General features: G+C 35.4%; 1 protein-coding gene across 1 annotated transcript; it reads right to left on the bottom strand.

Moving 5' to 3' along the window:
• Positions 1-275: 275 nt before the first annotated feature.
• LOC107662475 (coiled-coil domain-containing protein 33-like) lies at positions 276-13045 on the bottom strand. Its single transcript, XM_016452517.1, has 9 exons — positions 12986-13045; positions 12697-12863; positions 12529-12592; positions 7890-8079; positions 4189-4277; positions 3696-3827; positions 2202-2303; positions 1737-1853; positions 276-338 (listed from the first exon to the last, which is right to left on the bottom strand). Exons 1-9 carry the CDS (start codon positions 13028-13030, stop codon positions 276-278), a joined length of 969 nt encoding a protein of 322 aa, XP_016308003.1. The 5' UTR covers positions 13031-13045.
• Between the last annotated feature and the right edge of the window lie 2879 nt (positions 13046-15924).

Raw genomic sequence — 15924 nt, 5'->3', positions numbered from 1 at the left:
ATAGAAATTACGATTCATTCGATTCTTAGCGTTTTAAATCGATTACTGTCCGAAATCGACAATTCACGATTCAAAAATCCATGTTTCAAGATCAGTGCATTGCATCGTCAGGGTTTGTAATCGATGCATCGAGAAAACGAGTGAATCGTTACACCCTTACTATAAATGTTATAATTTTTCTTATGTAAAAAAACAAAACAAAACAAAAAAAAACACACAAAAATACATATATTTTCCACCGTAATTGTTAAAATACTAACACGGATGAGATGTGGTCACTTCAGAGGTTCCAGTTGCCTGTGTAGAGTATGTCCAAGTACAGAATCAGTCAAACTTTTCTGTCATGAAATAAAAAAGGATGACTTCTTCAATAGATGATACCATTAGTATAGTATAGTTCAATCATGACAACTCTCAGAATAGTTATAGCATGTTAATGGATGTGACAATGTGAATTTATTTGGTCTTACCTGACTAGACCTGCTACACATGCAAGTATGGACTTGCTACTGCTTATAGATACACAGACATGCTGCTGTTAGCAAGTAAGATATGCTGCTATGAATAGGCATATATAAATCCACTAGACAGGTGGTGCTGGGGGAGGTGGAGGGTTTCAGATAAACTCTGATACCGCTGCAGGACCAGCTTACAGTGAAAAACAGATTATTTAAATGTTAAGAAAGCAAGCTCATTGGCTGCAGAATCAGCCAATCAGACCAATCAGCTTGTGCCATGTATTAAAAGATGTGATTGCTGGCAGATTGCAGGGACATATCAGCCCCTGTTGAGACAAATTTGGAATTACAAGAAAAAATCTATATAACACAAATCTACCCGATAAAATGAATTTAGCTCTGAGATCAAAAGAAGCAAAACTAATGGTTGTGAACACAGTGCAACGTGGGAGGAGTAAAGAAGCTGAAACCTCATGTGGAATTTGTTGGAGGCCAACTGGGAAAAGCCACAATGTGTTCATCAACTTTATGAGACGCTACTGGTAGAATAAAGACTCATTTTCTTGAAAGACTATAGACTGTTGCTTGAGAACATTGTTTGTTATCACTAGCAGTTTTAGCGTTCATATGCTAATTAGCCATGTGCACTAAGCGCATTTGATTCAATATTGTTATTGAACTGCTATGTGAAAAATACTCTGCTATTTAAACGGTGAGTATTGTAGCAATGTTGCTTGTAGTTTAAATGAGTTAAAATATCCTCAGATGTATTTATTGATCTAAAAGCACAGCAGCGTCTCTACTTCCTCCGCAAACTAAGAAGGAGAGTAACGCAATTTCAATTCTCTGTGTGTATGTGCTGTACATGTGGAAGAATTGACAATAAAGCAGACTTGACTTGACTTGACTTGACTTAAAAACTGTGTGTGCTAACTCATATAATTATATTTTTGTATGATTTGTGTTTTTCTGCATTGGTTATTAAGCTAAACCTCTGAATTAAGCACTGAATTTAAGCAAATGAATTAAGAAGATCAACTTGTTTTGTGGAAGATCTTCAGTAAATGGCTTCGGTGATCAAATATCAGATCTTTTGAGTTATTCCATGCGCCCTCTAAAGTTCACTGAAGCCTTTTTCAAGTTTGGGCAGACATTGAGGCTGGAAATCCCTGTATAACTTGAAAGCCTCAACCAACTAGAGTTCCATAACTGAAATAGATATACATTTCCTAGGTCAAACTACTACTAAGTTTAAATACACAAAGCAATCATACATACCACAGGTAGATCATGAAGAATCATGGTTGATGTTCGAGCGAATCTATGTTCATATTCACTGAGTCTGGTCAACATCTCTTGTTTTTCTTTCCCCCACTGTCTGGAGTTCTCTTTCAGCTGAATCAAAGGTGCATCAAAAACGTTTATTACAATTTCTTGTGTTGAGTGGAATGTCTTATTCCAATATTTGTGTTAACAAAAACATACATTCTGTGGCTACACTGGAACAATATGATAACTTTACTTGAATTTGCTTTAAAAGGGAGCTGCTGATTGTGTAGATTTCAGCATTTATGAAGTGATACAGAAATGATTGGGGAAAGAAAGCACAAACATGATCACCGACACGAGCACCACAACTCAATGTGTCAAGAGCTCTTGCACCAACCACTGCACCACAGCCCATTCCATAATTTACACTATGTATGGAAGTGAAATGTCTTCTGACAGCATTAAAGATCAAACCTGTTGTTCCAGTGTCCGGATTCGACCCCCAGCTCTCGCTAGCTGTGTCAATAACTCCAGCTTCTCGCTGTCTGAGAAAGGAACCACATAAGTGAGCAAAGTAGAAGTAAATATATTTAATGAATAATAATTAATTTGTATTAAATGTATTTTTTTTTCACTGAAAGCTGTCATATAGCTTCAGAGGGCATGAAATAAACCACTTGAGTTGCATGCAGAGGCGGACAGTAACTAAGTACATTTACTTGAGTAACATGACTTTCTTTTTTCAGACAGTTTATCAGTAATCACTCTTGTAGGGCTACATGAAGTGATTTCCCAGCATTTTTGAGCACTGACCAGTTGCAAATGTGGTATTTATTTACAACAATTCAATAATAAGAAGTTAATATTGTGGTATATATTAGACACAATATTGTCTGATTTTGCTAAATTGTGTAAGTGAAAATATTACCTATAAAGCCACAGAAGAACTGTTGTGCGTCTCCTAATAAAACACAAAAGGTGTTGGACTTGAAGCAGCACTGCAGACCATTCAAATAAGTCTTGCTGTTTTGCTTTTTTGTTAAAGCAGTATTGCTGTTGTAAAGTTATAGGCTACAGCTACAGTTGTGTTGCTGGGTTTTAAAGCAGGTTTGATTTTTTTTTCTTTCTCCTTATCACTCTGTATTTACAGGATTTCACTGTACTGTATTCGGTGTATGTAATGTATTCTAAGTTGCTAAGTATCAACTTTTACTTGTAATGGAGTAATATTTGACCAGCAGTATCTGTACTTTCACTCAAGTAATGGAGTTGAGTACTTTGTCCGCCTCTGGTTGCATGATTAGTTTCACGCTATCTATATGTTTGTTTTGTTCCTTTTTAAGAGTTTGAAAGTTTTGGACCCCATTGACTTTCATTCTATGAAGAAAAGCAGCTGAGACGTTCTTCAAAATATCTACTTTGTTTTATAATACATATATCTAATGTGTGTTTTTTTTTTTAAGTATAATGCCATCTTTTTTTGGGAATGGAGTGTTGTAAACTAAATATAACAAATAAAATAAATAAATAAACATAAATAAAATAGAAATATTAGATGGAAAATATATAATAAATATATAAGAAATGTTTCCTTGGCAACTAACTACACTAACTAAAGTTTAAGTTACAAGTTAGAAGTTCAAGTTACAGAAATATTAAAAACTAATAAAAATGACAGAAGTACATAACAAAATTACTAAAACTAAAATTAAAACTTAAAATATTAAAAAATATTTTAATAGGATATAAATTATACTAAAATAACACCACTGAATTACATTGCAATGAGAAGTTATGACAGATTTTTTTTTTTTTTTGGTGAATTATTCTTTTGTCCCAAACTCGTGAAATTGGTTGCTCTGATCGGGACGCTCAAACAAACCGAGAAGTGTATTTAGCTTGATTGTTTGGTAGTTTGATCAAATAAAATAAAAATAAAACAGCATGTTGTACAGAACAGCCAAATACCTTTTCCTGTTGGCGAACTGTATCCTCCAGTGCAGATATTTTACCACTACGGGCCTGATATTTCTTTAGCACAGCTTGCTGCTGTTGATGTGCTCTTTGCAGCTGGACAAACTCTTTCTCAATGTCGCTCTTCTGCAATAATCAAAATAAAGAGCTAAAACCTAATGAGTTCATGCAGTGGGTTAACTCAATTGCCAGGGGTCTATTAGGACTTCTGCTTGCCTTGTGTATTTTTTAGATTTGTATCAAATGCATCAAGCAATATGCCATGCGGTCTGGAGACAAATTGAATGAGCTGATACAATCAATGATCTTGGGAGGAAACCATTAATGCATTTGATACAGCATTTCCTTACTGCCAGCAAACATCACAACTGTATGCCAGTCAATGGACCCCATGAGTTTCAAAGAGGAAACACAGTCTCTGAGCACTGCTGCTGCTTTTATTAAAAACTTTAAATGATCCGAGGGAAAGTGGCATTGACTGACCCACCCTGATGAGCTCATTTTGAAGATGTTGGATTCTGTCCTTCTGGGCAGCTGCTTTGCTGCTTTCACTGGACAGCTTGAACTTCAGAGAGGCTGCAAAAAAAAAGTGCCATAAATTAATGAGTGCTTACTGAACCAGAAAACACACACACACACACATACACCTTAGGGTTACTTGCATGTAATTATGCATAATTAATTGTTATTATAATAGTAAGTACATGTAACATGTGTAACAAGGACACCTTAAAATAAAGTGTTACCTTGTATGGTAACACTTTACAAAAAGGTTCCATTAGTTAATGTTAATATATTAACTAACATGAACAAACAATGAACAATACATTTATTACAGTATTTATTCATCTTTGTTAATGTTAGTTCACGAATATACAGTTATTCACTGTTAGTTCATGTTAATTCACTCTGCATTAACTAATGTTACCAAGCACAACTTTTGATTTTAATAATGCATTAGTAAATGTTGAAATTAACATTAACTAAGATTAATAAATGCTGTAGAAGTATTGTTCATTCTTAGTTCATGTTAACTAAAGTAGTTAACTAATGAACCTTATTGTAAAGTGTTACCAATTGTTTAATGCACAGCTAGTTGTGCATTATCCCTTACTTAAAATCTAACTATTGAAATATATTAATAAATATAATCATAAAATATATTAATAGATGAATGATGGATTCTGAGCTCAGCTAAAAGTCAGTCTTTTTTTATAAGCTTTCTGAGGACTGCAAAAACATCAACAAATGGTGTGACTATGACACTGTGGAGATATTTTTGGAGAAAACATTCCAGACATTATCTAAACCCCTGAAAGCCACGCAGTGCATTCGCCATAGAGAGGAAATTAAGGCCGGCATTTGCCTTGAAGGCCTCAAAGGTCTTTGACGTGTCCTTTAAGCGGAGCCTTGTGTTTGTGTGTGTATGAGGGACGCAAACTGTCCTTCAGCAGATAAGGCAGTAAGTGCCTATCAGATTCCCTTAGCTAAATGAGAAGTCTTATCAGTCCTCAGCACGGCTCCGTGAGGACATGACACCTGTGCAAATCACGTCACGCTCACAACTTTTAACATCTGAAATGTGATACTCCAATAGTCACTTCCTAAAGTGAGCAAAACTTTTGTCTGATGGCCTTTAATTCTTTCTTCATGTACAAATGTACGTCATCTCTCCATAATATCAGTATGAGAAACAGTGGTGTTAGCCAAGCAAGCTAACTATTGCTAATACATACTTTAAGGTCCAGCTATAATATTTCAATTCGAATACAGTTCATATAAAGAGTTATTTGCAAGCTATATACCAATAAACATTTTGAGATCATGCACTCCAGACAAATTTCTTCTCAGGTAAGTGGGCCATTCTTTATTTATCAAAAATTATTCTGCATCTTAATTAAAAACACATAATATTTTAACACATATTATCAGACAAACATATTTAACAAACCCAAAATTATATAACCTATAGGTTATGAGTAAAATAAATAACGTGTAAATCCTCGTCTCAATTCATGTGTGAAATTCCAAACAACTGAAAGAACATGTTATGTTGACATTAAATTGGATGAAATCTGAATATCAGAATATTCAGAAATCAGAATATTGATAAAAATGAACTCTACACTATATTAAAAATGTGACTATAACACAAGCAACAACAAAAATGTAACTAAAAAAAAAAAAATTTAAAATGGTAAGCATACACTCTAAAAAATGCTGGGTTAAAAAGGGACAAACCCAGCTATTGGCCGTTGGGACAAAACAATCCAATAGCTGGGTTTGTCCCTTTTTAACCCAGCATTTTTTAGAGTGTATGTAAAAATGTTTTTCTGTCTATGCTCTCTAAACACTTTAAATGAACTTTAATTGTGTTCATATTTTAAGCTTTATATTCTGCATCTACATTTTGCTCCTCTCATCCTTTCTTCACTCCACAGATTGAACTTCGTGCCTCGACTTCCTTTCCATTCTCTCTTTCCTGTCTTCCATCTCTGACTTGAATTTCCTGACTGCACTCTCATTTCTGTTTTCTAAAAAAAGTTAATTATACATGTCAACTGTAAAATAACTAGTGAATGTTAATTTATTTAATGAATTTGAGTATAATTACTGAAGGTTAAAGGTCGGCCTACTTTACCTGAATCCCACTGGCCCACTTTATCTAACACATTCAGCCAAAGTGGGCCAGCAATATTTAAACACCTTACAAGAAAATTAGCAATTTAAAAAAATGGCGTTCTTTGCATTATATTCCCTGTTAACTGTAGTAACAAACAAAGCAGGAACTGTCCCAGTAATATTTGTTTCCATTTAGTGAGCAACCTTATAATTTAGAAATGAAAATCTTATGTTGAAGGGTTTTCCTTTAAGGTATGGCCACACCCACCAGTGTCATATTGCATCAACACAAGCTATTTTATCATTTAGAGAAATAGTGTCCCTTTAATTAAGAACCATTGTTATGCTCTGAAAGTGTAGATCCATTGAGCTCAGTACAATCAAACTTAAATGGCCCACTTTACCTGAATTCACCCCAATACTTTCTATAAAATATTAATCTTCAGAGCGTAATTTGTTAGTTTGTGCTATAGACATGCATGATACTTAAAATCAAGCGCTAAAGATTTTTCGTAACACCTTAGTGATGTCTGCTAAACAAACTAACTGTTGCTAATATTTACCATTGAGTATTAATGTTTAGAGTGTAATTTGTTTGTTCATCCTAAGGCCATGAATAATACCTAAAATTAAGCGTTAGTAAAAACCACTCTAAACATGTTAGTGCTGATTACGAAGTACGCTGGCTATTGCTAATACTACAGTCGAGTACTAATCAGAGCATAGGCCTACAGACATGATACCTAAATAAAGCACTAAAACCCACTCAGAACTAAATATTTGCTAATATGTACATTAAGTATTCATTTTTAGAACTAATTTGTTAGTTTGTGCTATGGACATGAATGATACCTAAAATCATGTGCTAAAAACCAGAACATGTTAGCAGAGTTTGCTCAGTAAGCTAACTACTGCTAATATTTACGGTTAAGTATTAATCTTCAGTGAGTAATTTGTATGTTCATGCTGCAGACATGATCTACCTCAACTAACACACTAAAAACCATTAATACCTTAGCTAAGTTTGCTAAGTAAGCTAACTATTGGTAATATTTAACATTAGCATTCATTTTCAGAGCGTAATTTGTTTGTTTGTGCTACACGATACCTCAAATCATGTGCTAAAACCCACTATGAACAACTTTTGCTAAGCAATAACTATTAATAATACTGACCATTAGGCCTAAGTACTAATCTTCAGAGCATAATTTGTTAGTTTTGTTACAGCCATGAATAATACCTCAAATTATTTGCTAAAAATCACTTAGAACTTTTTTTTTTGTGTCACTTCCTACCATTGTGGCGGCAAGTTCTGAAAATTTAAAAATCTAATAAATTATGGCAGAATGATAATATTATGCAAGAAAACTGGGATGATTATGCCAAAAATGTTGACTGGTTACCAGCTAGTTAATATTGTTGGTGGTAACTAAAAGGGCTGAAGAAATGGCAGCATTGTCTGTGGCTGGTGATCAGCTAAGGTTAACTGCTGAGGTGTATACGCATTAGAACAATGCCTTGACTAATCTTTATGCTTAAATGAGATTATAGAGGGAGGAATTATACCGATCCAGTCAGCAATCTTGGTCTTGGTCATGACGTCAGTGTCGGTGTCGTCCAGCAGGGTGAGGTCCTGATTCAGGGACAGGTCCCGCCGCAGCTGACTGTTCTCAGACTCCAGCGTGCTCACCTGAGAGCGCAGCGCCACGATGTCATCTGCCATCTTATGCATCACCATGCGATAGTTTTCCAGCTCCTGCAGGAGAAATAAAAATGGATTTGTAAACACATGACCTGCAAATATGGTTCTTTCATGTAATTTGCTGTTTATCTTAACATTGATTTTATTGAGATTAGAGCAACAGATTTTTTTAATCATCAATTATTAATTCATATTGACAACGTTTGAAAGCTTTAATACTCAAGATTCATTAATTAAGGGCCAGAAGTGGTGCTAGGGGTCTGTAATATATATATATATATATATATATATATAAAATAAATAAAAATTACATAAATAAATATAATAATAATAATAAAACAAAACAAGCATTATTTTAAGGCTCTCAAAGGTAAAGATTCCCCAGATTTTGCTAATATTTATTCTTTTAATTAATAAATTTAATAAAAATGACATTTTTCCCCCTTCATATTTTAACAATTTAGTACAATGACAATTTAAAAGCCAGTTATTTCATTTTGGAAACAGTTATTTAATTTTGTTGTCTAATTAAAATGTAATACCTTTCTCGCACAAGAAAATGGTTTAAGCTGGTCTCGCAGCTAAAGAAGTGGTCAAATCTCCTCTAAAGCAACCTGCTAAACCAGCTATGACACCAGCTAAAACCAGCCAACCAGTTTAGACTGGTTTTAGCGGGGGTTTTTTCTTCTTTTTTTTGCAGACTCCCTAACACCACTTGTGGCCCTCCCCAGCAGGAGGAGTATAAATGGATTTGTCTACATGAAATATAGCTGCCTTTATATTTTGGTAAGGGTGTTCATCATCACAAGGTAAGCATCGTATTTGGGGGTCACCATCAACAAGTTTAAAGATCCTGCATTCGTTTGACCATTATACCTCAATCAGATTAGACGCTATAGCCTACTGAATTTATCGCGGATGAAACCGAGGCTGTGAGGAATAGACTTACAGGTCCTCAAGTAATTCTCTTTTTTTTTGTAAGACATTTTGTAGGCTGAACAATCGGTATGTTGAAACAACAGTGCAATCCACTGAATGCTCTGTACTTCAGTCCCTCACAGCAAAAAAATGTAAATATGGCGCTACCCTGCAGTTTGCCGCCACTAGATGGAATCAAAGTCACATGTTCAGTCGAGATGCTGAGGGCTTCACCTCGCCAAAACAGGATTAACATCAGTCTGTTTGGATGCGACATTTGTCTGAACTCGACTATCTGCCTAATTAACATTCATTTGAATGCTTTGCTTAAACCATTTACTCATTTTAAAAGGCAAGACAAATAGCCTAAAACTGTCACTTTAAAGAGTGGTTGGGTTAAAACAGCCGCTGTCCCACTATCAGTCAGGCTGCAAAGGCTTCACTATAGCGCTAGTACAAAGTAATCAATCCTGGGACTGTAGTTTCTGGCAGATACTGAAACCCAAGTGGTACACAGAGGATATAGATAGGATTAGGATGAAATCCATCAAGTGAAAGGTATTTTTCCCCCCAGAATCCCTTTTCTGAAACTGCTGGACAAAATGTGCAGGCAGGCAGTATCACCTAAAATAAAGCTAGATAGAGCTAAAATCGTAGTCACAGTCATATACCCTTGCGAAAAATAATAATAATTGTATTGAATGTGTACTTGTAGAGTACTTCAAATCTTAAAAGTATATTTTAAAAAGATCGTACTTGCATATAATATAATATAAATTAAATAAAAGACTACTTAAGTGTAGGCTACTTAAAGAGACACACTTTCATGACACGCTTAAGTATATTTCCTAACACACTTAAGTACACTTTTAAAAAGTGCACCCTGTAAATGTCAAAGCAAAAGTTTTACTTATTTTTATTGTGCTTTAAAGAAGTAAACTTAATTTGATTGGTTTACTAACATACTAAAGCACACTGATTATCATTTAAAATTTTAGTTTTATAATAAATACATGACATACACGTTTAAACAGAAATGACATGAAAGAATATTTTAATTTACTATAAATGTATATAAACAATATTTCTAAGACAATAAAGTAAAGATGTACTTAAGTTCAACCTAAGTATATAAAAAACACTCTTAAGTTCAACTAATTGCATTTAATATAAATTTGAACTCTAATACATGTTATGCCATTTCAATTAACATGCAATTAAGTGCCTGAAAACATTACATTCAGTTCACACTTTAAGTATATTAATTCCATAATAAGTACTCTTTTTAAAAGTATGCTAAGTGTACTTTTTTTCACAAGGGTACTCACAATTAGGATGAATGGGTCATTTTGGCATATCTAAATTTGTCGACATGTATTTATTTAGAATAGTTCATTCTATAGCACTGAACAATTGCATTGAGACATTAGCATTGTCCTAAACAGACAGCAGACCAGGTGCATTGTGGGATGTGCCGCACTTCCAGGCATCCTTGTGTGCTATTGTGATAGTCGTATGTCGCACGTCATGTAACATGCCACGAGGCGTCTGCTTTTCACTCAGGGTCACTGTGTGCAGGAAGGGGGTCCGTCGGAGAGACACGTGGGGGGTCGGGTGTGCAGAAACGGGAGGGGCGGGAGAGGGACCGATCAGGCGATTCCAATCTGGGCCAGTGTGCTTGTGGCTCCCTGGGGTCGTCTGAAAGAAATTGAGCGCTTAATTGAAAGGGCAGACCATGCAAGGTGAGAATGATGATCGGTGATGAGATGGGGCCCGCGGAGGGGACGAGATGGAGGGAATCAACTCAACCCAATGAAAGAGTGAATGGAGAGAGAGATTGGTCCCCACAGACCCTCCGTAGTCTGTATTGTTGCTCTGAACAATCACATTATAAAAGCACATATGGGCCGGCCTGCCTCTCTCTCTTTGTTTCTCTGCGGGATGCTTTGCGATGATTCAGTCATGATGAGAAAAGAAAAGCCAATATAGTCCTTCCATTTCATCAAACGTTCATACTGTAGGATGAACACTGCAGATATATAAAGGTCATCTTGAGATGGTCCTCAGGGATTTAATTTGAATTTCTGTTGTGTGAAAATTCATAAAGAATAACAACAGAATAAAGTATACTTTTTATGTGTACGCTAGGATATGACATAAATATCAGCAGCAGCACAGTACATGCGCAGCCCGGTTTTTCTAAGTGCGCATACTCTTTACTCTCAGCTCACATACGTGCCTTGCACTAATTAGTTAGTGGCCTACTGTTTTGCAGTCAAAATAGCAACAAAAGAGATAGAACAACAAAAACTACAGGAGATGCAACAACAATAGACGCCCGCGTTGACGAGTGCTTGTGTGAATCAGTTAAGAGATTCTTGTTATTCTCTAATTTAAATGAGTACAAAGACATTTTTATCGCTCATGACTTCTGGAGAGAAACAGCGCAAACTCTGAACAAGAATCTTTCTAATGCTCATGTGTCGAGCACATGTGTCTGTGCATGCTATTGAATGGATTATACGTTGAAGGGCTATGCATATAGCTTTACGCATTCGCTGTGTTCACGTCAAAAGTGAAGGATACTTTGGGCTAAAAGGAATAGTTCACTCAAAAATGAAAATTTTCTGAAAATGAACTCCCCCTCTGGACATCCAAGATGTAGATGAGTTTGTTTCTTTGTCTGAAAAGATTTGGAGAAATGTAGCATTCCATTTCTTGCTCACCAGTGGATCCTCTGCAGTGAATGGGTGCCATCAAAATAAGAATAAAAAATTAGACGACAAAGAATTAACTTGACGGAGCTCAAAACTCAAACTCAAAACACACGGCAGCAACAAAAAGCTGATAAAAACATCACAATAATCCACAAGTAATCCACACCACTCCAGTCCAACAATTAATGTCGTGTGAAGCGAAAAGCTGTGTGTTTGTAACAAACAAATTCATTATTAAGACGTTTTTAACTTCAAACCATTGCTTCTGGTTAAAAATGAGTCCTCTATCCATAATATTGCTTTCTCTGGCGAAAAAGTAATCTTGTCTGAATCAGGAGAGAACTATGCACATATCAAGCACTGTTTACAGGTGAAAACAGTCCAAAACAGTTCTAAACAAATCTGCCATATTTTGGCCAGAAGTGACTGTTTGAAGTTAAAAACATCTTAATGATGGCTTTGTTTTCTTACATGCAGTTGTTCACTTCACAAGACATTAGCTGATGGACTGGAGTGGTGTGGATTACTTGAGGATTATTGTGATGTTTTTATCAGCTGTTTGGACTCTCATTCAGACGGCACCCATTCACTGCAGAGGATCCACTGGTGAGCAAGTGATGGAATGCTACATTTCTCCAAATCTGTTCTGATGAAGAAACAAACTCATCTACATCTTGGATGGCCTGAGGGTGAATACATTTTCACTTTTAGGTGAACTATTCTTTTAAGATGGAGAGTGAACCAGATTTTATGCCAGTAGCCAAAAGTCTGGTTCTGAAGAATGAAAGTCTTTTTGAGGAAACGCAGAACTTCTGGGAAACTTCTAGCAGTAACAGACATAATAGAAATCTACAGTTTTGTTACTCACTTTAGTTTGATGTTCAGTGACTTCACCTGCATGAGGGTCATCTTCAAAATCAGGTATTGGTGGACTGAAAAGTAATTATTTACAACAACAAATAAAAGTAATTATAGGTTCGAATCAAAGCCAAAAACTGTTGATGAGTGTAGTAAACATCATGTGATACTCATTTACCTTTTGAGAGGTGAATGAACATCAAATGTTCGGTTGAGCTGAGACTTTTTCTGTGATACAGATTCTGTCCTGGTCTGAGTTTTAGGCTTTTTGAGGAGGTGAAGATACACTGGCAGTATCTTTGAGAGAGCGTCATGTGACGGCAAATCATAGGAATCCCTTTCCATCTGAGAGACAATCAAACATGTTTAATAACAAAAGGCAGTAGCGATAGCTGAAAATCAGGCCATTTCAACAATATAGTCAGTAGTAAAGGACATCAGAGCGGCTGTATCTGCTGGCAGGTTACCTGTGCACCCGCAGGTTCATTCGGTGGTTTCTCTGAGTTCTGCATGAGGTTGGACGGTTCAGAGCTCTTGACAGGAATATTAAACAGCTGAATGAACGGCTGGATGAAGTGACAGTTCTGACTATGTTAGCAACCAGACCTTGGGTTTCCACAACACAAATCCTGCCTAGCAACTTAATAGCTGCTAAACAGAACGCACAATTATGATGTTGATCAAGTTCTCACAGATACATTGTATAATAATAACAATGATAATAATAATAAAGTTATTAATAAAATTATTAATATCAAATCAAATTACAATTATTTAGTCAGTTGTAATCAGACATTATCTGTTTTAACTATTATTAATGGGTTTCTACTTGAATATGTTCAAATGTAATTCATTCCTGTGATGCAAAGCTGAATTTTCAACATAATTACTCCAGTCATCAGTGTCACATTATCCTTCGGAAATCAGAATAAAATAAAAATGTTAACAGTAGTATGTGTGTGTGTGTGTGCAGACACACACATTTATATTTATATATTTTCATAAAATATTTTTATTTTCAGATTTTTGTAGTACTTGCTCACTTTCATTAGTTACTGCATTTATACAATGACACTGATGCTCCATTTATGCAGATGCAGGTGTCAGTATAAAGTCAAACACCACTTGTAGTGACTAGCAAAACAAATCAAGTTCGTTTCTGCACATTCAAATTTGAAATGTTTGAATATTAATTATGTTTCTAGCTGTTTTGTCCTAAAGGGGCACCATCCTGTTTCCCGAAAAGCCATGTTTTGGATCAATACTGCAGATGCACAGGTTCTAGTTTGGTCTGGAGATTGATAAGCAGCGAGTGCTAATGGCTTGTGCTCATGCTGAGAGGAGCTTGTTCCTTATTCTGTGAGTGGCTGTCAGCTCAGCACGACACCTGTACGCCTCCAAATACAATGTGTTGTTCCTCTCCCCATGCCAAAGGTTACTGCATATTAATATTCATTAAGCACAACCATGAATCATTAGACAATCATCTGACACCACTGAACTCTGAATATTAAGGTTTTGCTTAAAAGGAGATAATGGAAATAGAGATTTTCTGAGACTACTGTATGTTGCTGGTTAATCCTGATATGATGTCAGAACCACGAGGAAATAAATATACTGTATTATTAGCAAATTCATAACATAGGTAATTTACATATAGAGGTTTTAAAGGTTCCAAAAGGTAGTGAAAAAAAGAGGGGAAAGTAGTCATGTAAAAATTCTGGGTTACCATAAAAAAAAAAGGAAATATATATATTTGAATAATGTAAATATTTTTCATTAAACCATTTATTTTTACAATTATTAAATTATTTATACAATTATCTATTTATAGCAATATATATAAGGTTGGTGTGACTGTTACGTCCTCATTATACACGTTTTAAAAGGTATTAAATCATTAAGTCAAAGAATATAATATGTTTTAGAAATAGGAAAAAAGTGAACCAAAAAGGATGTGGGAAAGGACACAAATGAAGCGAAGGAGACTGAGAGAGCGTGTCGGTGAAGAAGACTCTGGAGACGACGCCTCGTTCTGAGGGTAATTGAGCTCCGTGTGGCGGCAGACTCAGTCCTGTCAGTCTTCTGAAGCCCCATTTGCTGTGTTTAGTAGGTTGTGTGCTGAATACTGATGCTGGCATAAAAAAGACAGCGCAGAGCGTACGGCACAACACAATCACCGCCCAATCTAGTGTCACAGCCCTCTTACCCTGTCTGTCAGTCTCTCTCTCCCCTCACATCTTTGTCCCGATCTGCCCCGGACTGCCGGAAATGGATCAGATCTGGGCTGAACCTGAGGTAGAGACAGTTCTGCTGGTCTGAATGTGAAATGAAGGGTTTCTGAACTGCTGGATGCTGTCGTCGTCTCTTTCAGAGCATATAGCTGCAAGGACAGTGAATAATTCATTAGGAATTAAAGCAGTCGCTTTGGAGGAGTAATATTTACTTTATTAGATCTTGCTTATGATGTTGATTATTTTAAGCCTCAGAGGAATGTCTGAGGTCTAAAATACACCCAAATACTTGCTCAGACATCAACAAATTGACATAAAATTATTTTGTATTAATTAAAAAGAAATAAGGCACATTGTCATATGAATAGAATAAGGCTCATCTTTGGATTAGTTTTGATGCATATGGTCTGTTATTATTTTTCATCTGACTGGCAGCAGTTTTCACACGGTCGAGTATTTGTGTGGTTGAGGAATTCTCCTCAGCGCTCTTGATGGGCTTTGGCCTGCGGTGTTGCCATAGCAATAAAAGTTAGAGGGACCAATCATTTTAATTCTTCTTCTTTTTTTTTTTCATGGCAGTAATTTAAAAATATGAAAAATCTGAACAATAGCAATCATTGCCTCAAAAATCTTATTTTTTTCAAAACAAAGCTGTTTTGGTTTGCAATAACTAATTGCATATTGTTATTGGACTCAGCATAGTTTTTTTCTGCAGTATTGCTTTTTGTCTCATGAGAGTGATGTGTCTCTAGCGCTGATAAACACACTCATTTGGATGTGACTGACAGATCACACACACACACACACACACACACACAGCCTTAACCGTTGATTGTATTTATTTAATGCCATTATTTATTGAATTTATTTGTATATATTTTATATATAAATATAAAAATACATTTTATATTTGTGCATATTTTATATATTTTTTTTTATTTCAGTATGTTAAGATTTTTGTATTTGAAAGAAATAATTTTTTTTCAGCAAGAATGCATTGACAGTTAACACATTTATAATGTTACAAATATTTCTATTTCAAATAAATGCTGTTCATTTAAACTTTGGTTTCCCCAAAAATATTGAGCAGCACAACTGTTTTCAATATTGATAATAATAAGAAATGTGGTAATAAGAAATTGTTTTCTCTCTCTCTCTCTCTCCTAGAAATT

The sequence above is a fragment of the Sinocyclocheilus anshuiensis genome, unplaced genomic scaffold (assembly GCF_001515605.1).
Source record: "Sinocyclocheilus anshuiensis isolate Anshui unplaced genomic scaffold, SAMN03320099.WGS_v1.1 scaffold807, whole genome shotgun sequence".
Taxonomy (NCBI): Eukaryota; Metazoa; Chordata; class Actinopteri; order Cypriniformes; family Cyprinidae; genus Sinocyclocheilus; species Sinocyclocheilus anshuiensis.
This window is presented reverse-complemented; position numbering and strand designations above follow the sequence as displayed.